This window comes from Gopherus evgoodei, chromosome 24 (genome assembly GCF_007399415.2).
Source record: "Gopherus evgoodei ecotype Sinaloan lineage chromosome 24, rGopEvg1_v1.p, whole genome shotgun sequence".
Classification (NCBI taxonomy): Eukaryota; Metazoa; Chordata; order Testudines; family Testudinidae; genus Gopherus; species Gopherus evgoodei.
In genome coordinates this window covers 7,602,583-7,626,935 of record NC_044345.1, presented here as the reverse complement: position 1 = coordinate 7,626,935, position 24,353 = coordinate 7,602,583, and the positions used below count along the sequence as shown (strand labels likewise).

Below are 24,353 nucleotides of genomic sequence, written 5' to 3'. Positions count from 1 at the left end.
TGCTACCTCACCAGAGTTTTAATTGGAGGCGTCTCAGCTTGAAGTCCCAGGTTGTCGTCTAGTTCTTGAAGCTCTTCACTCCGCAGGGCAGCTGTGGGAAAAATGCGGCAGTTGCTTTTAATGGCAGCGCAGTGGAGGGAGGAAGCCGGCAATGGGTGTAGCCAGAGCTGCTCTGGAGTCTAGGCCCTCTGAGCAATGATCTCCAGCAGTCGCTGAGCACATAGCAATGACAATGAAATGATTGTTGGGGTCCTGGTCCCCACATGCCCCACCCCTGTGCTTGGGGAAGGCCAGGGCGCACGAGGGGTTAAAGTGGCTTTAATTCTTATGATCACATGTCTGCAGTACTGCCTGGGAGCCCCAGTGGTGGACCAGGACCCCATGGTGCTAGGTGCTGTGCATACACAGAACAAAGAGATGCTCCCTGCCCCAAAGAGTTTGCAATCTAGATAGTCACCTTTGGGCTTCCCACTGGGTCTGAGCTGGGGCTACCTGCAGGCTGTTGTACCCAGCCTCTCTGGATCCATGGGAGCAGAGGATAGGTAGAGTGCAGGGTGCGCTGGGCACTCCCCCAATTCACCCCCCCCATGCTAGGGGCTGGGAACAGGGCCCCACCCTGGCTGGGGAGGCCTCAGCACAGGGGAGGCTCTCAGGGGCTGTTTTGGCCCATATTGCTGCCACTTTCTGCAGCTCAGGGCCAGTGTGGGCCATCCTCTCTCATCTCTGGGTAGCCCGTTCTCACTGGGAAACCCCTCTGCCCTTCTCAGCTGGCTCTGGCACTGCAGTGATGAGCCTGAGCTGTCCTGCACATCCTGAGGAGATCTTGGGGAGCTCACACAGGGCCCAGGGTGTGGCGGTGGGTTGACATAGCTGTCACAGAGGGCAAGGCCCATGGTCCTTTCAGCTAGGACACCAATGTGGTAGCTTCCCGTACGGCTCAGGAGATGTCACGAGGCTCACCTGCCGCAGCAGAGAAACAAGGGCATCTCTTTGCACCAGGCTACTGCCAGCCCAGCCGCTTCCCTGCTGGGCATAAAGGACCCTCGGGACAGCTGAGCTCTGCCTGAGCTAAGAACCAGCCAGAGAGCCCATCCTCCCCCAGGAGCTGAGCTGGGACTTCCCTGCCAGGCTGGGCTGGGAGGGCTCAGCCCCACCGAGGCTGGGAAATGATTTCCCTGTGGGTAGAGTCCTTGCTTGGCAGAATTTCGTGTCTTCATGCTAAGCCTTCCCCTGATTGCCAGTCGCAATGGGTGGTTTCAGCACCCGCTGCCCAGGCCTGGGAGAAATGGGTCAGGCTTGTTCCACAGGGAACCTTCAGTGCCCAAGTGTGTCTGGGCCAAACCCTGAGGCCCAACCCCCAAGCTTTGGGACCCTCAGAATCAGCCCCGGATTAGAATCTTACGGGCCTGAGGCGATGCTCACTGGCACCGAGGCCTCGTTTATGCCACTGTGGCAGTGTAAGGGGCCTTAGAGTGGCTGGAAATGGCCCCCGAGAGTCCCCTCTGCACAGGGCCCTGAACCCACACGGCACCGTGGCTGCTCTCTGCCCCCCAGGGTCCATGGGGGTGGATCAGGGGCGTGGCCAGAGCACCCTGCACTATGGCTGGACTCTGCCCCCCAAGGTCCGTGGGGGCGGATCAGGGGCGTGGCCAGAGCACACTGCACTGTGGCTGCTCTCTGCCCCCCAGGGTCCGTGAGGGCGGATCAGGGGTGTGGCCAGAGCACCCTGCACTGTGGCTGTGGGGGCAGATCAGGGGCATGGCCAGACTACACTGCACCGTGGCTGCTCTGTGCTCCCCAGGGCCCGTGGGAGCAGATCAGGGGCTTGACCAGAGCACACTGCACGGTGACTGCTCTCTGCTCCCCAGGGCACGTTGGGACCAGAGCATAAGTTAGAGCCAACCCGAAGCTGCTCTGATTTACGCTGGGGGGCGGGCAGGACTGCACAAAGTTGCCCCATTGGAAGACCATATTTTCAGTTGCTTGTAACTTTGCCAAACTTTAACTGTTTGTGCTGAAACTTCCTGTGATGAGAGTCTGCCTCTGGCTGAATTCTGCTGGAAAGTTTTAACTAAAATGGTTCAGTCATTTCCGAGAACAAAGTCAGGGAAATAATCTGTGATCATATAATTAAAGACTACCATAATGCCGTACTAAAGAGACAAAGTGGGGAAGGTAATAGCTTTTCCTGGGTCAGCTTCTGGTGGAGAGAGACTTTTGAGCTGGAAGGGACAAGCTTTCGAACTGACACAGACCTCTTCTTCAGGTCATCTTGTCTCTCTCACCTGAGATCTCACACCAAAGACAACACTTGTAGCCAATCCTAGAATAAACTATATGAAGATTTATTAAAAAGGAAAAGGAAACCAGTGTGTTTATTACAAGATTAAAGCAGGTAAACATACACAATGAGTTACAATCTTAAGCTTCAAAAGGTAACAGAAGCTTCTATAGTAAGCAAACTCTATATGTCCTTAAGAGCTAACCCAGACCAAGCAATTGGGGAATCTCTCACTTACGCCTAGAAACACTTTGCCCCTCTCAGAGTCCAAGCAGCACAGAGATCCCTCATTCCTTTTCTTTGGGGTTTTTATCTTCCTCCTGCCATGTGCTCTGAGCTGCAAACTCAGCTGATGGGAGGAATCCACTTGCATGACTCATCTTCATGGGAGTGGGGATGGGGGAGAGAAGAAAACAAAGTCTTTTGTCCTCTTGAATCAAAGAATGGTAGGACTGGAAGGGACCTCGAGGTCATCTAGTTCAGTGCCCTGCACTCACAGCAGGACTAATTATCTAGACCATCCCTGACAGGTGTTTGTCTAACCTGCTCTTTAAAATCTCCAATGACAGAGATTCCACAACCTCCCTAGGCAATTTATTCCAATGCTTAACCACCCAGACAGTTAGGAAGTTTTTCCTAATGTCCAACCTAAACCGCCCTTACTGCAATTTAAGCCTGTTGCTTCTTGTCCTGTCCTCAGAGGTTAAGGAGAATATTTTTTCTCCCTCCTCCTTGTAACAAACTTTTATGTACTTGGAAACTGTTCTCATGTCCCCTCTCAGTCCTCTCTTCTCCAAACTAAACAAACCTCCTGGGTCATGTTTTCTAGACCTTCATTTGTTGCTCTTCTCTGGACTCTCTCCGATTTGTCCACATCTTTCAGGAAATGTGGAGCCCAGACCTGGACACGGTGCTCCAGCTGAGGCCTAATCAGTCCGGATGTCCCGCAATAGTCCAGCAGCTGTGGACTGACCTTTTCTCGTTGGGGAGGGGGTAACACCTTCTGTTGCCGATCAGCACCTCACATTCTCTCTCCTGTCCAGGGATTTACATAGTCACAGAGGCTCATAATACAACCACGCAGATATTACCTAACAATAGGGGATACGGATGTTATAGGTGAGATTAATGCAGGCAGCAACTCACAAGCATTCAATAATGTCTAACCGCTGAAGAAGTTCTTATAATCCCCATCGCTAGTTTAACAATACTAACCCAGCTCAGCCAGACTGATTCTAGCTGGGTATTTGTCAGCGTTCAGCTGGGCCGTGGGGACTTGGGCACGAGCTGCTGCCCAGCCTGCCAGCGTCACTCTGTCTGTCTGTCCTTTTCAGAGCCCTGCTCACTTCTAGGGGCTGTAACCATAACTAACAATAATTCTTGAACTGCGCAATATGCTGGAAGCTCAGCCCGGCTCCCAGCCCTGCTCACGTGCCCACCAGGGAAGGACTTTCTTTTTCCACACTGTGTCGTTTCCCCCCTCTGTCAATACTTTGCTCTGATCGCTTGCTGCAGGTGTTTCCTGTTTCCCCTTGTTGGGGCGGCTTGTTTTGCTTTTCACAGGACGGTTCCTCCCCCCCCGAGACCGGGTCTGTGCTTTGCATCCCTGACCTGCTGCTTTGCCCAAGTGTATCCCAGTGGCATCGAGGGGCAGAAGCAAATTGGGGCATTTCCCCCAGGCTTCCCCAAGGGTTGATGGGCAGAGGGTTCTGTCACCCCACCCAGCAGCTCTTAGAAGCTGAGGGCCATGGAGGGAGGTTCAGAACCGTTCCCAGCGCATGGACAGCACCGGACTCCGTCTTTGCCTCTCGCATGCTGGCCTCTGTGGTGCTGAGGCTGCACTGGTGCCCTGGGGGGTGCTGAAAAGGATCCTCTCCCGCCGGGGCAGGGTCCCGGATGGAGGATGCATGGGAGGGATCCAGCCACTCCGCTGCTGAGCCCTGTTCCCTGGCTCTTACATCAGTTCCCAGAGCAGGCACAGCGTGACCTGCAGACTGTGGGCCAGCCGGCAGCCTGGAGTAAACAGCTGCATCTTGCCAGCCTACCCCTGGTTTGGGGCCACAGACCAGATCCTCAAAGGTATTTAGGCACCTGACTCCCATGAGGTAGGCACCTAAATACCTTTGAGGGTCTGGGCCAAAGTATTTAATATGCAAAGCCTGGTTCCCAGAGCTGGTTCCTGGTTCAGAGCTAGGGTGACCAGATGTCCCGATTTTATAGGGACAGTCCTGATTTTTGGGTCTTTTTCTTATATAGGCTCCTATTACCCCCCACCCCCATCCCGATTTTTCACACTTGCTGTCTGGTCACCTTGTTCAGAGCTGCTGGCTCCCTTTGCACCATCATCTCCCTGGGTGTGGGGGATGGGCCTGGCTTGGTGGCACATCCTCCTTTCTGATCATGGCAGGACATCAGCTGCACCTAATTAGCTAACGATGCTAATTACAGTTATTAACACCACGGCGCCCGAGTGGGCAGGTGGGTCTCTATGTTCCCTGAAGGGCATCGCCTCCCGTTGAGCTTTGCGCTGCTCCAGGGGTGATGTCTGAATGCAAATTATTCCACAGGCTAATTTGCATATCACTCCGGCTTAAGCTGTGTGGGCAGGTTTTGTGGCAGGGGAAGACAGCATTGGGGATGGAGCTCTCAGTGTATCTATCAGGTCAGCTCCCCCCGCCCTGATCTGAGGGGACCTTGTTCTAGGGGTGCTGGGGAGGCTCAGTCCCCATAGCCCAGGCTGTTCTCAGCCTCCGTGCTGTCGGCCCGTGGAGTTTGTGACATGGGGGCTGGAGCAGAGAGCCACCACAGTCATCTCAGTCAGGGGCAGCGATCGGTCCCCGCCGTGCTGGGCTCGATCCAAACCAGGGACCTGCAGTGCCAGCCCTGCCGTGCCTGAGCAATGCCCCAGGCAGCCGGTCCACATGAGCACGGCCAGGCCAGTGGGAGGTTCTCACCCAAGCCAGGCCCCGCCACTCTGCCCCCAGGGAAACACCCACTGTCCTGCACTGCACACAGTCTCAAACCCACTCTCAGCCCGCCAGCCGCTGCTGTTAAGGGACAGCTCCCACTAATCAACTACAAACCCCCCATACACAGCGCTAAACTCCTGTCAACTCAGCATCCAAAGTCCCCTCCAACATTTGGCAGCGTAAACCCCCCTCCAATCATTATTCCAGGGGTCTCACATTAGTCCCTCCTCCCCTGAATGGCTCATCAGCCTTCAGCCCAGACACTACAGCCCCACTCAGACTCTGCAGCCCAAGCTGCTCTTACGTCAGTTCCCAGAGCAGCCAGAAGAAAACCTGCTGTTCTCCTCTGGGGGATACAGCTGTTTGTGCCTAGGGCTGCAATGGGAGGTGACCAGGGTCTGAGACCAGCGCACCAACCAGTGGTTAGAGCCAGTGCAGCCGAGTGTAATGACACCGCTGCTCGGGCCATCTGCAGGGACCCAGCCTGGCTGTCTGTAGCTAAAGGCAGGGCTTAAATCTGTGCCTGGGCCAAGCCCAGGCACCTCTGGGCTTGGCAGTTCATAGCCCTGGCACCTCTGGGCTTGGCAGTTCATAGCCCTGGCACCTCTGGGCTTGCCACATCAGTTATGACATTGCTTGAGCCTCGGCACCTCTTTCAGTACAAATTAAGTGCTGGCTAAATGGCCAGGCACATTAGCCCAGAGGTTGCGGCAGGCTCAGAAACCGTTGCACGTGATCAACTCACTATCCATCGACAAAGAGCCAGGCTGTTAGCCTGGGTAAAGGGCCTTCCAGAAATTACGTACCGCATTAGGGGTTGGAGGGGTCCTTAGTTTTGTGTGTCAGTCTCAGTGTTACAAGGAGTGGATGGAGCTTGAAAATCACCCGCCAACATGTTATAGAATTCTGCATGTCCCTTGCCTCTGTTTGCCAGAAGCTGGGAATGAGCAACAGGGGATGGATCACATGATGATTACCTGTTCTGTTCGTTCCCTCTGGGGCACCTGGCCTTGGCCACTGTTGGAAGACAGGACACTGGGCTGGATGGACCTTTGGTCTGACCCAGTGTGGCCGTTCTGATGTTATTATATAGAACCCAGATATAGTTGCTCCTTGCTATCACCCACTAGACCCCGCTCTCCTCCCAGAGCTAGGATAGAACCCAGGCGTCCTGACGGGGCCTCTCTCCACAGAGTTAGTAATAAAGTCAGAATATACATTAAAATTTTAAACCTTACCAGGGTCCCTTAAGTAACTTGTCACAAGACGTCAGAACTTGTTATCAGAGCTGAGTGGGTCTAATATTGATTCCATTTTCTTTCTTTTCTAAAGGAATTAAATACAGGGCTCCTGTCAAAAAAATGGAGTTTTCAAGTGCCTAAGTAGCCCCTGGTTAAAGTTGCCCCCCTGCCCAATCTGCAATGACACACCTCAGAGCAGCACAATGCAGGAGTGCCGCGTGGGCTGCATGGCACTCAGCAGGTCTGGAATTGTGGTAAGACCTCGAGATCCTGACCACAGCCCCTTGTGCCGGGTGCTGGACACACACACAGTCCCTGCCTCAAAGCACCTACAATCGAAGTCAGGGGTTTGAACCCTCCAGGGGGCTCACACACCGGTGCCAGGGGGGTCATGACCTACTTGCCCTTCCTGTAATGCCAAGTTGGAGAGGGCTCCCAGGTGGGATCCCCAAATGGAGAAACTGGAGACTCATTGATCTAGGGCTAAGACAAGAGACAAAGTGGGGGTAACAGCAAGATAAGTGTGACAAGCAGCTGCCACAGCACACCCACTGCTTAACTAGGGGTGAACATGGAGCAGGCCTGCTCTAGCTGGAAACCCAGAGAAAGGCAGTGTTGCCTAATGGATTGAGCAAGTGGACTCAGAAAACCTGGGTTTGCCACTGGCCTGCGGCGTGACGTTGGACAAGTCACATCCCTGCCCTAGGGCTCAGTTTCCCCATCTGTAAAATGGGGAACAGCCTCCTATGTAAGGAAAGCGCTTTGAGATCTGCACATGAAAAGCGCTTTAGAAAAGCTAGATGTGGCCTTGTCTGGGTTGTCTCCTCCCCGGTTAGCTGTAAAGTGTGGATCTATTTCACTGTATCGTTTGATATTAACGAGGTTAGAATGGTTTTTGCATGTGTATGTTAACGCTACGCGGTGTTACAGGCGAGCGTTACACGTTGTGACAGACTCAGACCAGTGGGGTACAGGAGTCTGGTAGAGGGCAAATATACTGGTCACTGGATGAGTAGTTTTCTGTTCCCTGAGTGACCAGAGCAGGGGCTGCACTAGGGTAATCAGGAACCTGCTAGAACCAATTAAGGCAGACAGGCTGATTAGAACACCTGCAGCCAATCAAGGCAGGCTAATCAGGGCACCTGGGTTTAAAAAGAAGCTCACTCCAGTTTGTGGTGGGCATGTGAGGAGCTGGGAGCAAGAGGTGCAAGGAGCTGAGAGGGAGAGGGAGAGGGAGAGGGAGAGGCTGTACTGCTGGAGGACTGAGGAGTACAAGCGTTATCAGACACAGGAGGAAGGTCCTGTGGTGAGGATAAAGAAGGTGTTTGGAGGAGGCCATGGGGAAGTAGCCCAGGGAGTTGTAACTGTCATGCAGCTGTTACAGGAGGCACTCTAGACAGCTGCAATCCACAGGGCCCTGGGCTGGAACCTGGAGTAGAGGGCGGGCCCGGGTTCCCCCCAAACCTCCCAACTTCTTATCAGATACAGGAGGAGTTGACCCAGACTGTGGGTTCCACCAGAGGAGAAGATCACTGAGGTGAGCAAATCTGCCAATAAGAGTAGGACCCACCAAGGTAGAGGAGGAACTTTGTCACCATGTTTCTAACGTTCATGGCGTTTGTTTCCGTTTGGTATCATGATGTTTGTATTGAAAAGCAAACTCTGCTCAAAACTTAACCACAAAAAGGAAAAAGAACAGCGCTGGGTAATCTGATCATCAGCCACGCAGTCACCTCTCCTGGGGTGTTGTACTGACACAGGCTAGTTGCTTTTTGCCTCTTTGCACCATCTGCTGTGCAGTTCTGGAAAGATGGTCAACTCGTCCACCTCCAGAGCTGTACAGGGCTGGAAGGCTCCCTTCCCCAACACCCTGGGTCGTCCCTTACACTTGGGCGTTGTGGGTGTGGGGTGCTAACAGGTTCCAATAGGAGATCTGAATGAAGGCCCTGGACTGGGATAGCAGCAGCTGCTGCAGGCAGGATTTGTTATACTTAGAAAATAAAAACCAGCAGGATCTTGTTCAGGGGATAAGGCAATACGCTGTGTTTATTGTGAATACAGGAAGAATCTGAGCAAGCAATCAGCTATAGCTATAACGTTCCATTCACACACACATTCAAGTTCTGCAAGGTTGTTATTATAATTACCAGCCTAGGAGCTGCTCGTGCCAAGTCACTGGCCGGGCAGCCTGGACACGAGGGTGGAGCCGGGCTTTGTCAGATGCGCATCTGATGCTCCTGGAAGTTGGTTGCAGAACCAGACCCAAAGTCCTCAGTCTTCAGGGCCTGTCTTTGTAGGGATCCATCCTCATACAAGTCTATGGGGCTGGCCTCGTCATGCCGGTCTCACCTTTGAAGTTATAGTCAAATCACGCAGATGGCACAGCAATGGCGGTTTTTTGGTATCTTGCTCTTTGGTTCTCTGCTCCCCCTGTCCTTGGGGGAGCAGAGTAAGTCCTTGGAGGATTCTGGTAAGTCCTCTGGATTATCGCCCAGCGCTTTCTTCAGCCAAATGGTCCTGTTGGAGGGTAGCCCTGGGGAGGGCTGCAGCTCTGAAAGGTGCAGCTCCTTGGGGGAGCAGAGTAAGTCCTTGGGGGATTCTGGTAAGTCCTCTGGATTATCGCCCAGCGCTTTCTTCAGCCAAATGGTCCTGTCGGAGGGTAGTTGTTTTTCTTCCTCCAGATGGGGTGTCATTTATTACGATTCTAAGGCTAGCACCTCAACCTTTGATTACCCTTCCAAACATACAGCCACAATCACACTCTATTTCACTTAGCATTTTCCCCCTCACATGTATATTTTTTTATCTATTCCTTCTTTAACATAACCCTTCTCAAATCACAGGGGCATGACAGGCTCCAATCAACCTGTTCATACCACTCGTTCCATAGGAAAAGAAAACAAACAAGAGTAGGGGGTTAACCAATCTTTTCCCTGAGCTCAGGGAAAACAGTTGTAAGAACAGCTGTCTTTACTTTAATGGTAATTGTAGCAGGGTGTTCACCCCGCTCCGGCCCTGGAAAGGTACAAGCAGCCCTGGGGAGGGCTGCAGCTCTGAAAGCTGGGCTGATTGGGAAGGGCCTTATAAGAGGGCAGTGGGCCAGGAGCAGGCAGGCTCCCTCTAGCTGAGGAGCAAGATGGATCTAGAGGGTACTCGACTGAAGTGGGACTGGGGAAAGGCCAGAGGAGCTGGGGAGCTCCAGGCCAGCAACTCCCCAGGCTGCAGGGCCTTGTACAAGGCCCCTGGAGCTACTGGGTTGCAGGGAAAGGCAGCAGGTACAAACCTCCTTTGCCTATGATGACTAGCTCATACAGATGGCAGTCGGCCCCAGTGAAAGGGAGCTGGATGGTGACTGGCAGTAGCCCATAGGCTGAGGCAAGGTGGGGATAGAGGGTGGGGGTTCCCCGGGGAGGGGAGACCTAGATCTGTGGGGTATTGCCTGGAGAGGCAGCACCCCAGGTAAAAGGGCACCAGGTCCGGGAGGGACACAGGGGCAAGTGGGACATTGGCCTGCAGAGGGTGCTCCAGAGCTGGAAACAGCTAATTCCTAGGACCAAGCAGGAGGCGCTGCAGGGGTGAGTCCTGCCCTGTTACAGTAATCTTGTCACTTTAGAACGGACTTTGTCTCGGGGTGTGGTTCTACAATTAACACAGACCTTGTCCACTGACAGGTATATTTCAGTTAGCACAAACTCAGCAGGCTGAGGGGTGTATTTCTTTCTGATGGTCAGGCCAAAATCAGGGGTCTGTTCTGGGCCATTCGTTCTCCCATTTTCCCAGAACATAAATGTATTAATTATTACTTTAATCCAACAGATTGAGAGAGGTCAGCAGAGTTTGGGGACAGTCCAGAGCTGGGAGTACTATGGTCAGGAGGATTGAACATCATGTGTGAAGGACAATAGCTGAGCTGCTGCTCACAGAAACACTGGTTTCAATCTGGAGTCACTCCACTAAACCCAGAGGGTGGCTCTGGATTGACACCAGCGCCTGCGATAGGGAGGCCCCCTGTCTGGGCTCTCCCAGGGTCATCCCTTTTCTGAGGTATCTGCCCAGGTGCTCAGTAGACATGGCCAGCTGGCCAGTTTTGTGGGCTCAGCATCGTCCCAGATGTCCTGGGTTTTTGTACCCTCATTGCAGTTAGCATCAGGCCCTGTGTCTTAAACGCCCCATCTCTCTGCTGTGTCTCAGGAAGCGGAGCTGTTCCTCCAGGGAACAGCCCTCCCCTTTCCTCCTGTTCTCTTTAAACCCTCTCTAGCCAGCATGCTGGAAAAAGCTTCTCTCCTGCACGTCCTCATCTCTCCAGGTGCTGAGTTCTCTGGAAATTGCCCGGGTTCTGTGTGGTGGGATTCATGGGCTCCGTCCTGGTAAATCCGCTGTGGGATAATAGCCCAGCAACAAGCTGGAACCATCCAGGCCTTCCTGGCTCTCTCCACCCACAGATGGCAGGGCTAGAGCCCAGATCTTCCAGCTCCAAAGCACAGCCCCACCCTAACACTGCAGTTGTAGAATCCCCACTAGCAGTGCAGGGCCTGCAGCATACGGTCCAGCAGGTCTGAACAGGCAACACAAGGGCAAAGGAAATTCAGCATCAACACATGCAAAGTAAGGCACATTGGAGGGAAAAATGTAAATGACTCACGCACCTTACAGGGGTCTGTCAGGATTCCTTTCCCACTCTGAACTCCGGGGTACACATGTGGGGACCCACATGAAAGAACCCCTAAGCTTATTTTTACCAGCTTAGGGTGAAAACTTTCCCAAAGCACAAATTTTACCTTGTCCTTGAACAGTACGCTGCCACCACCAAGTAATTTAAACAAAGAATTAGGGAAAGGACCATATTCCTCCAAACCCTACACCCTCTTTCCTGGCGAAGGCTTGAGAATAATATCCTCACCAGTTGGTACAGGTGAACACAGACCCAAACCCTTGGATCTTAAGAACAATGAAAAATTAATCAGGTTCTTAAAAGAAGAATGTATTTAAAAAAAAGAAAAAAGAATCACCTCTGTAAAATCAGGATGGAAGATAACTTTACAGGGTAACAAAAAGATTCAAAACACAGAGGAGTTCCCCTCCACCAAAATTTGAAAGTTACAAAAACAGGGATAAACCTCCCTCTTAGCACAGGGAAAATTCACAGGCTAAAACAAAAGATACTCTAACGCATTTCCTTGCTATACTTACTATTTTTGTAATATTAGATGTATTATTTTAGTGGGAGCTGGATTACTTGCTTGGTCTTTTCCTCTGTCTTTGGGGAGAACACACAGACAGCACAAAACAACCTCCACACCCCTCGATTTGAAAGTATCTTCTTTTCCCATTGGTTCTTCTGGTCAGATGCCAACCGGTTATTTGAGCTTTTTAACCCTTTACAGGTAAGGAGGGATTTTATGCTACCCTTAGCTGTATATTTATGACAGGGTCTATTTAAGTCTCCTCTCCCTCATACTGGTGTAAATCAGGAGTGACTCTGTGGAAGCCTATAGAGTTACACTGGTCTAAAACCATTCTATGGCCCTGATCCTGAAGATAGTGGCACACGTTAGGATGACCAGATGTCCCAATTTTATAGGGACAGTCCCAATTTTGGGGTCTTTTTCTTATATAGGCTCCTATTACCCCCTCATCCCCTGTCCTGATTTTTCACACTTGCTGTCTGGTCATCCTAACACACATACATACTTTTACTCCAGCAAGCCATCCTGTTAGACTAATGAGCTCTCAGGTCACCTGTCAACAGACTCAGATGCTGAAAAGGCTTTTGATAGGGTGGTGTGGCTCTATTTCCTATGGCAGGGTTAAGGCCAGGTCTAGGCTACAAAATTTTTCCGACATAACTAGGGTGGTTTGGAAAATGAAAAAAATCACACTGAAATGCTCTGCCAGTGTAGACACAGCTTACGCCCGTGCTGATACAGCTTACGTCATTTAACTGTACTGCCAAATTAACGCCTTTAGCAGGTAGATAGTACGTGTCCACTAGGAGACTTTACCTGTACAGCTATAGCAGCAAAACCTCTGTAGTGTAGACTAGCCCTAAGAGAATTTGGGTTTAGCTCAGTTTTCCTTAATTGGGCTGATGTCTTTCACAATTCTCTGCATTTGGCAGGCCTCATAGTCCCATGTGCCAGCTAGTTCTCCAAGGACCATTAGATCCGGAGTTGGCACATCACTTTCATGGCCTGTGTTATACAGGAGGTCACATTAGATGAGCTAACGGTCCCTTCTGGCCTTACAATCTGAATCTATGAAAATCTCCTTGTACAAACTTACCAGGCCCAGACCAAGTCATCACATGATTCTATGGAAACAGCAGGGGTCAGTGTGGGGGCAGAGCAACTCATAGCTGTGTGAACAACTATATGGGCTCTGGAGCACATTTCTGATACTCTACCTGCAAGGAAGGGAAGATGGAAGGGTGAGAAGGGCAGAGTTAAGGGCATTTGGGGCTTAACTGGGAATTTCCAGACTTTCAAGCTTTGGAGTTTTTTGTAAGTTTCACCAGAACTCTAAATTGTCTCTGTCTCTATAATGGCTCCTTGGGGGTTTTCACTAACTACAGGGTTTCACAGCGGGTGAGCTGTGAGTCCTCCTGAACAAAGTTTTGTGTCTAGATTAATATCCCATCTCAGACACCCGGACAGTCTCAGGATGTGAGAATCTGTGGACATTTCCTTTTACATCCATGTCTCTGTATCTGTGTGTTGCATCCCCCACACTCTGAGCAGCTGTCAGAGCCAGAGATTATCTAGTCACGCTGTGACCCAAACACCACATGAAACTGCAGCGCTGGGGAGAACACCAAGATCAGAATTAAAAGCCGGAGCCACCCACCAAACTGAGTGTGGATGGAGCAATTGGAAAGGCCCCAGCCGGTGAGGACCCTGGCCGGTGTGTGTCAATTGCTGGAGAATCTGCAGGGGATCAATTCCTTTTGCCACTGCTACACCCCAGGCTGCAGAGGGGATACAGCATCAGGTGCTGTCTATCTAGAGTCACTTATCTCCTTTCCTGTATCTTGCTGTGTCAGTTCCTGGGCTGAGATGACTTATCAGTGCCAGAACCTAGCTGCCCCACGTGAGCGCAGCTGTGAGCCAGACCTGGCCGCTGTCACTCTCCCGGGGAAGGCCAAGCCGTGCAAATCCCCTAGAGTGGAGGCATATGGGTATGACAGTGGTTATCCTGCTATAGCTATTCCCATATGGGAAGGGGAATGAGCCATGTGGGAATAAAGCCCCTTCATCTCGGTCTAACTGTGTCCACGCTAGGGGTTGTACCGGTGTAACGAGATCTGTTTGAAAAAATCACCCCTCTAGCTGACATCTTTAAACCAGGACAGAAAAGGGGTGTAGAGCAGGCCCCAGCCTGGGACTGTCCCTTAATCCTGGACCCCACCTTCCACCCAGGTGATATTGACTAACTGGAGCTTGCTCCGTAAAGAGTAGTGGGAAGGGTGGAGAACTGTAGCAGAGAGAGCCGGGCAAACCCTGCAGAGTAGCCAATGCAATTACAGAAGGTCCAGTTCCAGGCGGGAAAGAACTCAACCCGCCTCACAGCCTTAAACAGGATAGGTGGAAATGCAGCTTCTGCAGAATCTGGATCTGCCCTGTGGAGAGAGTGGGGGGCAGCTAAACCCCTCCCCTGGGTGGGATCAGGTCCCTGGCTGGCAGCATGACCCCTGCCCTGTGCCATCCACATCACTGGGTGAGGTTGGGAGTTGCTCTCACACATGTAGGTTGGTCTCCTGGTGTGAGGGGTCCCCAGGTCTCACTCCCCAACCCCCAGCAGCATCAGGCTCTCATTCAAGAGGAAGCACAAGAACTGCCTGCCGATCTGGAGTGTAAACACCAGCCAGGGAGAGGAATTTGGACAGCCCCCAGCACAGCGAGGCCCTGCTCAGTGATTCGGGCTCCCGGGCACTGCTGCAATGCACATGATCGATCATCCCAGGGCTGCCCAGAGAATTCAGGGGGCCTGGGGTCTTCGGCAGCGGGAGGCCCCCACTTCGGCGATAATTCGGTGGCGGAGGGTCCTTCTGCTCCAGGACCTGGCACTTCGGCCGCAGGTCCCGAGGCAAAAGGACCTCCCTGCCACCGAATTGCCACCAAAGACCCGGAGCGGAAGACGCTCCAGGGGCCTAGGCCCCGCGAGAGTTTTCCAGGGCCCCCGGAGCGAGTGAAGGACCCTGCTCCAGGGGCCCCGAAAAACTCTCATGGGGGCCCCTGCAGGGCTTGAGGCCTAGGGCAAATTGCCCCACTTGCCTCCCTGCAGGAAGCCCTGGATCATCCCAGCAAGGTGTACCTGGGAAGGGGTTAGGAAAGGATGACTTAGACTGCATCTCCCCAGAGGCATCCTGCTTCCCTGTCACTGTCTCCAAGGGTGCCCCATGGCTTGGGGGTGTCAGAGTTGGGCTGAGCCTTTGTGTGAGCGACCGGGAGGGGGAAGGGCAGGGGAGATGGAGATGGGGGGGTTATCTCATCCTGTGCCTGCCGCAGGGTAGATCGGCTGGTGAAAAGGAAGCTTCAAAGCTGCTGACGCTGGGTTTAGCCTCACAGAGCCCTTGCTGTTCAGTGGGGTGACCCCAGAATCTCCCTGGCACACAGACCCGGCAGCCCCGACCGTCCCAGTCTCTGACCAATCACTCCACGGGCACTGACTGCTCCTTGTTCTGCAGCCCGCCAGGATGGCAGGAGCTCCCCAGGCCTTCCTCCTTTTCCTCCTGCTGCTTTCCCAGCCCAGGGGTAAGTTACGCGGGGCTTTATCCACCCCAGCGGGGGGCTGGAAATGAAAGAGTGAATCTTCGGAGGGGATGAGAGCAGCCGAAGGGCCAGGCCCAGGAGCTGGGGCGGGCTGGGGGGTCTCTCTGCCCCCAGGGATCCAGTGCAGTCTGAGCCCAGCCAACGTGAGGGCCTGATCCTGCATCCCTGACCCACGTGTTGCCCAGGCAGAGGGAATGTCGGAGAGACGTGGTGCCAACTCTTGGCCTCCATTCCTGGCTGGCCTCTTCGCCGCTCCCCCCCGTGCCGTCCCCGCTGGAGGTTCTCTCCTTCGCCCTGTGGGATGTTTGTTCCCAGGAGGGTGGTTTGCCAGGCAGTGACCCTCAGCCACCCTGGGGTACTCACTGGGGCTGCTGCCTCCATGAAAAGAACTGAGGTTTGGGGGGTCACAGCCACATTGTTAAACAAGACAACAACCTCCAGGGAGCGGCAGAAGGGCCCAGCAGTGAGAGCCCAGAACTGGCCAACAGGAGAGCTGGGTTCTCTCCCTTTACAACCCCCCCACCCCCACCCCAGCAGAAGCAGCAGGGACAGCAAGGAACAGATGGTCAGGGGATGAAATCTGCAGTCTGCCTTCATGGCCCCAGAACCCTCCCCTCCTGTTCCCGACTCTGCCAGTGACCCTGTGCAGGTTACTGCACCACCCTGTGCCTCAGTTTCCCCACTTGGAGCTAATTTATCACCGACCCTTTAAAAATTCCTCCAGTCCTGCATGATGAATGCCATTGGGTCACAGTGAGTTCCAGTGTGAAAGGAAATTTCCCCACCCACCCCCAGGAGAGGAGAAATTTTAAAGGGACAGGACTGTATTTCTCTCCTACCTACAGCATGCCATGTGGCTTGAGTCAGGGATTCCAAGGCCAGAAGAGACCCTTGGGATCATCTAGTCTGACCTCCTGTCTAAGACAGGCCCGAGAATTCACGGATGGGCATAAGAGGCCCAGGGGCTCAAGCCAGTTTGGTGCTAGCAAAGGGCTTTTGTAATTCACACTCCGTGACTGGAGGGAGTTGCAGTGCAGGGGCAGGGGTGGCTGGGCTCGGTCTGTTTCCTGGACCCTTTTATTCTGTGTTGTCAGACACAAGTCCTGCTACCTCATTTTGTTCTCCCAAACGGGTGAATGGGATTCTGGGAGAATCAGTCGTCCTTCCGCTTGATTCCGGGATGATGTTCAAGAGCATCACCTGGTCTGCACCCAGCCCTCGTCAGGACGCAGCCTCAGGCACAACGGTGCCTCTTGCTGTCGTCACGCCGGGAGGGCTCGGAGGCCTGCCCCGTCTCGTTGTGGAGGATGAGCGATACAGAGGGCGAGTGAGACTCTATGGCCGGACCTATTCGCTGGAGATCAGCAACCTGACGATGACAGATGAGGGCAAATACGAAGCAGAGAAAAATCTAATCGGACACAATAAATACAGCTGTGGTTATCCGCTGTCCATCTACAGTGAGTGTCTGCGTGTGTGCATGTGGGGGGGGCAGGCGCAGGAAGGGGGAGGCGATAATGTAGACTTCAAATGAGTTGCTAGCGCTTCACAGGAAGCTTTTAATGATGCAACCAGACCATTCGGTGTCAGGAGCGGGGGGCTCAGTGTGGGCCGGGGCTTCCCACTGGCACCAAGGTATTACGGTACTTGGAATTCTCTAACCAAACAAAAGAGAAGGATGGATGGATGGGTGTGTTGGGGGATGGATGGATGAGTGGGTGGGTGGGTGTGGGGATGGATGGATAGATAGGTTAGATGTGTATTGGGATGGACAGTTGATAGCCCAAGTCTCGTGGCAAGGGAGCTTCCACTGTGGCTGTTAATCCCACTCCCCCCTGCTGGAGTTTCCCACATGGGCTGGCTAACAAACGAGAATGCTCCATCGCCAACTGCAAAAGCCTCAGTTTCCCTTTCCCTCAGGAAACAAGAGCAGCAGTGACTCTATTGCACTAGACCCGGCCAAACATGTAGCAATCCCGTCGTCTCAGGCCATCAGCGGGGGGAGCCTGCAGCATAGGCACTGGCTCTGCGCCCCGCCCTCGGCAGCGAAGCTCCCACTTCCTCCTCTTCCCCCCTCCCTCCCAGCACTTCCTGCCCCCCGCCACCTAACAGCTGTTTGGCGGTGCTTAGGACTCTCCAAGAGGGACATAGCGTGCTCAGAGGAGGAGGTGGAGAAGAGGTAGGGCAGGGGTGTGGACTTGGGGGAAGGGGGTGGAATGAGGGAGAAGGGGGCAGGGCTGAGGTGGGAAAAGGCAGGGTGGGATGGGGACTTTGGGGAAGGAGTGAAATGGGGGTGGAGTGAGAGCGACAGGGCTGGCTCCAGGCATCAGCGTAGGAAGCAGGTGTTTGGGGTGGCCAGTTCAAAGGGGTGGCACGTCCGGTATCGGGGTGGCATGTCCGGGTCTTCGGCAGCAATTCGGTGGCGGGTCCCTTGGTCTCTCTCTTCCTATTTGAGCTGCTGCTGAATTGCCGCCGAAGAAGCACCGCTAGTTGTCTTTTTTTTTTTCTTTCTTTTTTTTTGCCCCTTGGGGCTGCAGAAAAGCTGGAGCTGGCCCTAGAGGGCAGGGCAGGGGCAGGGCTGAGCCGGGGGCAGGGTCGAGCACCTAGTGGGCAGAGGGGAAGTAGGTGCCTATGGAGTGCAGTGGGTTCTCACCATGGCAGCCTCTGTACAATGTTATTTTCTATTTCCCGCCCCCATCCGGGCCCCAGAGCGACTGTCAGAGCCGGAGATCAGGGTCCACCCTGTGATGGCTGGGAACAGCACCTGCAACGTGACCTTTACCTGCAGCGCCGGGGAGAGGGCCAGGCACCTCACGTACACCTGGACACGCCCAGCAGGAGGCGCCGTTCTCTCCACCGAGGAATCCCTGCTGGTCCAGCACAGACTGGGGGACGAGGACTCACCCATCACCTGCACGGCCACAAACCCCGTCAGCAACAGCTCAGCCAGCGCTTCCCCCAAGGTGGCCTGTGAAGGTGACGGTCGCTCCATCCCTCTCCCTCGAGCGCACGCGGCAGGGAACAGCCCGTGCGGGCCTGGCTTTTACGCTCCCTGCTGTTCGGGCTAAGTTCTAGGGCACAGTGAGCACCATCAGTGGGCTCGCAGGCTTTTTAAGGGTCTACTCCCCAATTTCTACACCCCACTCTGGCACTGGGCAGGAAGGTCTGGCACTGGGGGGGCTGGGGGGCACCGAGGTTCTGGCCCAATGGGAACAGCTGGGTGTTTGCATCCCAGCTCATTGGGGTCTTCAGAGTTGGAGCTCCTGGCACCTGGTGCGGATTTTGGTTTCCAGATGGTGTGAACCCCCTAAACATTGATTTATTCCTTCAGGTCCCACCCCGCCCCAGACCCCAGCGCTGTCCTACTGCCACGCCAAGGGGATCCTTGTGCTGGGGGTGCTGGGAACCCTGCTGGCCGGGATCCTCACGGTGCACGTCCTCGCCGCGAGGGAGCAGACACGGCCCTGAGAGGAGAGGAGCTTCCACTGGGGCTGTTAATACACCCTGGAGTTTCCCACGCGGGCCGGCTAACGAACAAGACTGCTCCATCGCCATCTGCAAAAGCCTCAATTTCCCTCCCCCTCAGGAAACAGAAGCAGCAGCGACTCTACTGCACTAGACTGGGCCAAATGTGTAGCAATCCCTGATCCTCCGCCCGGCTGTTCTGGGGCATAGGGCCAGTGGGGCGTCTCCAAGATCAGAGTCTCTCTCTGGCCCAGTGACCATGGAGTTATGTATAGAAAGTGGAACAGCTCTGATGGGAGTGACTGAGAGACACCCCCCCAAACAGCCTGGTGCTCAGGGCCTTCCGTGGGGACAGGGGAGATCTGGGTTCAAGTCCTCCTCTGAATCAGGCAGCACAGGGATTTGACCCCACGTCTTCCACATCCCAGCTGAGTGCCCTGACCTCTAGGCAATGGGGACCAGGGACTCGTGCTATCACTGTGGTTTTATCTGAGAAGTGGCTGAGCTGGCTCAGGTCCCCATCTCCAGGCGAGGGGTCATGGCTGAGGGTCCCAGCTGGAGAAAGACACCTAGTGCCAGCCGTCCCTGCGGGGTGGAAGGCCCAGAGCAATAGGAGCTGTGAAACTGGGCCCTGAAACCCACCCCTTTCCTCCGCATTTCACTCCTGGTCTGCTCTGAAAAGCCCTTCCTTGGGCACCTAGCTCTGCCCGTGCGTACGGCTGCCAAATTTCTATTTGCAGAAAATCAAACACCCTTGCCCTGCCCCTTTCCTGAGGCCCCGCCCACACTCACTCCATCCCCCTTCCCTCTGTCGCTCGCTGTCCCCCACCCTCGCTCACCCACTCATTTTCACCAGGCTGGGACAGGGAGTTGGGGTGTGAGAGGGGGTGAGGGCTCTGGTTGGGCGTGTGGGCTCTGGGATGGGGCTGGAGATGAGGGATTTGCGGTGGAGGAGGGGCTTCTGGGCTGGAGGTTGGGGCCGAAGGGTCCAGAGTGTGGGAGGGGGCTCCAGGCTGGGGCACGGGGTTGGGGTGTGTGGGAGGCACTGGGCTGGGGAGTGCAGGCTACATAATGGAGCCAGAAATGAGGGACTCAATGTGAGGAGAGGGGCCCTGGCTGGGGTATGGGGTTGGGGTGCCGGAGGAGGTGAGCACTCTGGCTGGGGATTCGAGCTCTGGGGCTGGGCTGGGGATGAGGACTTTGGATGCAGGAGGAGGCTCCAGCTGAATCCGAGGGATTGAGAGTGTGGGAGGGGGCTCTGGGTTGGGGTAGGGGGTTGGGGCATGGGAAGGAGGGCAGGGTGTGAGCTCAGGGAAGGAGTGTGGCTGTGGGAAGGGGCTCAGAGCTGGGGCAGGGGTGTGGGAGGGGGTGGAGACTCTGGGAGGGTGTTTGGGGTGTGTGTTCTGAGCTAAGAAAGGGGATTGGGGTTTGGGAGGGGGGTTCAGGGTGCAGGCTCCAGGCAGTGTTTGCCTCAGGCAGCTCCCAGGAAGCTGCCAGCATCTCTCGCCGGCTCCTAGGCAGAGGCACTTCCAGGTGGCTCCACGTGCTGCCCCTGTCAGCGGGTGCCACTCCCGCAACTCCCATTGGGCACGGTTCCTGGCCAATGGGAGCTGCAGAACTGGTGGTCTGCGCACAAGCAGCATGGCTGCTGCTACGCCTAGGAGCCAGAGGGAAATGCTGGCAGCTTCCCGGGAGCCACGCAGAGCCGGGCAGGTAGGGAGTGACCGGACTTTTAAAGGCCTGTGTGAATCTGGCCCACAGTGACCTGCAAAGCAAAGTGAAACTGGAGGGCAAGTCAGATTTTTATGCTGCTTGGACCCAGCCTTTGTAAGCATTAATGAATTCTTTATTCAGCTTTCACTGCCTGCACATGCTGTACAGGGACTGGGCTTTTAAATCCAGCCTCAGGGAGTGTTTGCAGTGGGGGGCCTGCTGCCTGCTTGTTCGGCACAATGCTGAACTAGCTCTTTCAGACGGTCTTGTCTGGATTTGCTGCTCAAGGTTTTCTCATTAAAGAGCTTCTGGGAACCAGAATTAATGACTGACCGTCTTGCTGCCGAGCCGGCTTTCTCGGCACGTGTGGTTAATTGCTGCAGACACTTGGCACCGCAGACCCAGGGAAGCAGGGTGCACAATCTGCTTGTTAAATACAACGTGCAAAGCAGAGGTGAGCGTTGAGTACGGAGGCTGCATGGGCCAGCCTGTGCTCAGCAAACCTGGCTTTTAGCCTTGACTCTGCTAGTGCTCAGTGGCCTCTGGCAGAGCTTTGTGCCTCAGCTTCCCCATCTGTAAAATTGGAGTGAAATTAGTCAAGAAGGAAGGAGAAGCCGGTGTTGGCCTAGGCCTCTTCAGGCTCTCAGTCAAATCTCTGCTCTGCTACTGACTTCCTCTGGGCAAGCCACTTAGCCTCTCTGTGCTTCTGTTCTGTATCCATACAATGGGGATAACAGCATTGTCCTCCCCCACAGAAGAGCTGTGAGGTGCTCAGATAATACTCTAATGGGGTCCAGATAAACACCAAAGAAAGAGGAGAGTGCAGGTTTGTGTGCCAGGTTCGCATGGGGACCGTTTTAAACCTTAACTCATTTTTTTTAATATCATTCCTTTGTTCCCCTCCGAAGTCCCCTGGGGCCTCTCTGGTTCACACTGCAGCTGTCCCAGGATGCACTGTTCTCTGATATCACCAATAACCAGGGGTGGCGAGGAGCCTTGGGCTCTGTGGGCCCATTGCTTTCCGGGCTGGCATCAGAGGGGAAAAGTGAAGATAAAAGAGAAGCCGGTTCCTCTTTATGCCTGGGCTGGGCCCTGGCCTGACTGGCTGTGGTCTTTACCTGGCTCCCATTCCCACAGTAATCGAGCGCTGCCCAGTCAGTGATGTATTTAGCCTCTCAGCCGCCTGTGTACTCTCAGTGGACCAGGCAACCCTGTGAGTGACCCCCCCCTGCCCTGATCAAAGACACTTGAAGAAGGAAGAAATTCTCCAATGGGGTCACTGGCCAGAGCCATGATAAGTCTGTGATGGTTTAGATCAGCGGCGCAGCCAAATCCAGCAGCGACAAGGGGCCTGTGTGTTGTAAAGGCCGACAAATATCTCCAAGAAGGGATCATTTACCCAAATCTTCTGAACAAAAATACGAACATTTAAAAAGGCTAAACAAAATCCACCAAGATTTTCCTGGGCCATCAAAGATTAAACACCTAGTCAGAGTATAACTTTGGAATATTGAGAGAAATTGCTTAGAACGGGGAGATTCCCATTAACAGCCAGGGCTAATACTGACATACTGTCCGTGAAATGAATCAAATATTAAACCAGGGTACGCATGCCGAAGGCGGCATGGGAGCTGATTTTCAGTGGCATTCACACTGCCCGGGTCCTGGCCACCGGTCCAGGGGGCTCTGCATTTTAATTTAATTGTAAATGCATCTTCGTAAACATTTTAAAAACTTTATTTACTTTACATACAACAATAGTTTAGTTATAGATTATAGGCTTACAGAAAGAGGCCTTCTAAAAACGTTAAAATGTATTAAACCTTAAATTAGAATGAATAAATAAAGACTTGGCACACCACTTCTGAAAGGTTGCCGACCCCTGTATTAAACCCTATGAGGAAAAAGAAGTTTGTCTGACACCTATGCCATCTACTGGATACCGATGGAAGCAGCAGAGAAACTCAAGGAGCTGAAATCTGAATATACCGGCTGGCCTGTACCCAACAGAAATCAGGGGTTTGGCCTCTTCTAACACATCCAGAAACAGGGTCTATAAACCTAGGGCCGCCACCGTGCGGACTTCGGAGTTTACCGAACCCATGAACAAACTGGTGAGCTCTGCACACTCAGGCCAGGATGGTGATGACCAGCCTTCCCCTGTTATACACTTAGAAACAGAATATCAGGGTAAGAAGGGACCTCAGGAGGTATCTAGTTCAACCCCCCTGCTCAAAGCAGGGCCAATCCCCAGACAGATTTTTGCCCCAGATCCCTAAATGGCCCCCTCAAGGATTGAACTAACAACCCTGGGTTTAGCAGGCCAGTGCTCAAACCACTAAATAACTGAAGGCTCTTTGGCTGACTCTACGTTTCTCAATGACACCTCGTGTTAGATCTTAGCTAACTGGTCTGTTCACATGCTCTCCTTTGTAAGCCCAAGGAAATTGGCCTAAGAGTGATTTTAAGCAATAACTTTAAAGAATTGTGTCCCTAGCCTCTGTTCATCAGAGGATGGAGATGGATGGCAGGAGAGAGATCACTTGATCATTGCCTGTTAGGTTCACTCCCTCTGGGGCACCTGGCATTGGTCACTGTCGGTAGACAGATACTGGGCTAGATGGACCTTTGGTCTGACCCGGTACGGCCGTTCTTATGTTTAATTGCTTTTGATATTTTAAACCTGTCAGTTTCAGACCAAGCCACTCAAATGGCAGGAAACACGCTCTTAACAGTGTCTTTACCACAAATCCTTCCTTACTTCTTGGGAGAAGGACTGGAAGCATGAGAAGTGGTAGAGGTCCTAACGAACTGAGGATCCTGCATAAATGTAATGAAAATATCACAGTGATTTGCATTGTTGTATGGTCCAACGGCTGAGCCTCAACCCTAATCTACGACAATTGCTTGGTGTGTTCAGTACAAGCTGGGTGTCCCTGCACTTGGTCCACAAACAGTTGAATCCATACGTACGTGTCTGTGGGTAAATTAATAAGCTGTTGATTGGAGGTAAAAGCTGACCTGAAAAGAACCCATCATTACAATTAGTAACTGTGAGGGGGTGGATCAGACCCACTCTGGTAAGGAGGGGGTTAATCCTTCCCTCCTAGCAGAGGCAGCCCCTGGGGCTCTGCTAGGCATGCTCCACCTGGACGTCAGGTATAAAACCCTGCTCAGTCAGGACTGACCGTGGAGGAGGAAGGACACTGGGCAGGGGCCCCAGCCCAGGAGCTGTTATAGCCTTCACCTATGAAAGCTGAAGAGCCCGAAACCTGGACCAAAGGCCTGATGCTACTGGAATCCCAGGGAGTGTCTGGTTCTGAGGAGCCTGGAGACCCCGATACCGACTACTGCTGCAGAAGAGCCGTAGGAAGTGACCCAGTGAGGTAGTGGTACCTCTTACCCTTATGAGGGCAACGTGTTTTGGTGGGATTCCCTGCTGCCCCTGTGGCAGATTGCTCTGCCACTGTTAGGGCCCTGGGTTGGGGCCCAGTGAAGTTGGGTGGGCCTGGGACCCCCTACCCAGGGCTGCCACCCCTTTGTGATGGCCCCCAAGCATCAGCTGCTAGACCACCCTACTCTTCCTCCAAAGGTGGCTGTATTGACTCTGGCTGCTAGGCTGTGCTATCCCACTAGGGGAATTAGGTGGACTCTGACCATTGGACCACACTGTGCTTTCTACTGGGAGTGTGTGTGTGTGTTAGAAAACAGATGTAGGTGTAGAAAGGCGGGGTTACCTCCTGCCCTCCTGACTTAAGGGGCTGATGAGGTACTAAGCCTGCCTCAGTAACCTAACCCTCCCCAGAACTCAATAAAAATGTGTGATCCTAGTTAAATTCCATCACAATATTGGCTACAACACTTATCCAGCTGCCAAAGCTAGCTTGTTAGATGCCAGCTTAAAATCTAACTGGCA

General features: G+C 53.6%; 1 protein-coding gene across 1 annotated transcript; it reads left to right on the top strand.

Annotated features, from left to right (window-relative positions):
• Positions 1 to 15,021: 15,021 nt before the first annotated feature.
• Positions 15,022 to 19,516, top strand: LOC115639388 (SLAM family member 9-like). The gene is made up of 4 exons (XM_030542077.1): positions 15,022 to 15,241; positions 16,354 to 16,719; positions 17,969 to 18,235; positions 18,591 to 19,516. Exons 1-4 carry the CDS (start codon positions 15,184 to 15,186, stop codon positions 18,725 to 18,727), a joined length of 828 nt encoding a protein of 275 aa, XP_030397937.1. The 5' UTR covers positions 15,022 to 15,183; the 3' UTR covers positions 18,728 to 19,516.
• The last annotated feature ends 4,837 nt before the right edge of the window (positions 19,517 to 24,353 follow it).

Coding starts and splice junctions, on each gene's coding strand:
- LOC115639388 (XM_030542077.1), top strand. CDS start 15,184: ATGGCAGGAGCTCCCCAGGCCTTCCTCCTTTTCCTCCTGCTGCTTTCC. Junction 16,720..17,968: donor TTATCCGCTGTCCATCTACA/GTGAGTGTCTGC, acceptor TCCGGGCCCCAG/AGCGACTGTCAGAGCCGGAG. Junction 18,236..18,590: donor CCCCAAGGTGGCCTGTGAAG/GTGACGGTCGCT, acceptor TTATTCCTTCAG/GTCCCACCCCGCCCCAGACC.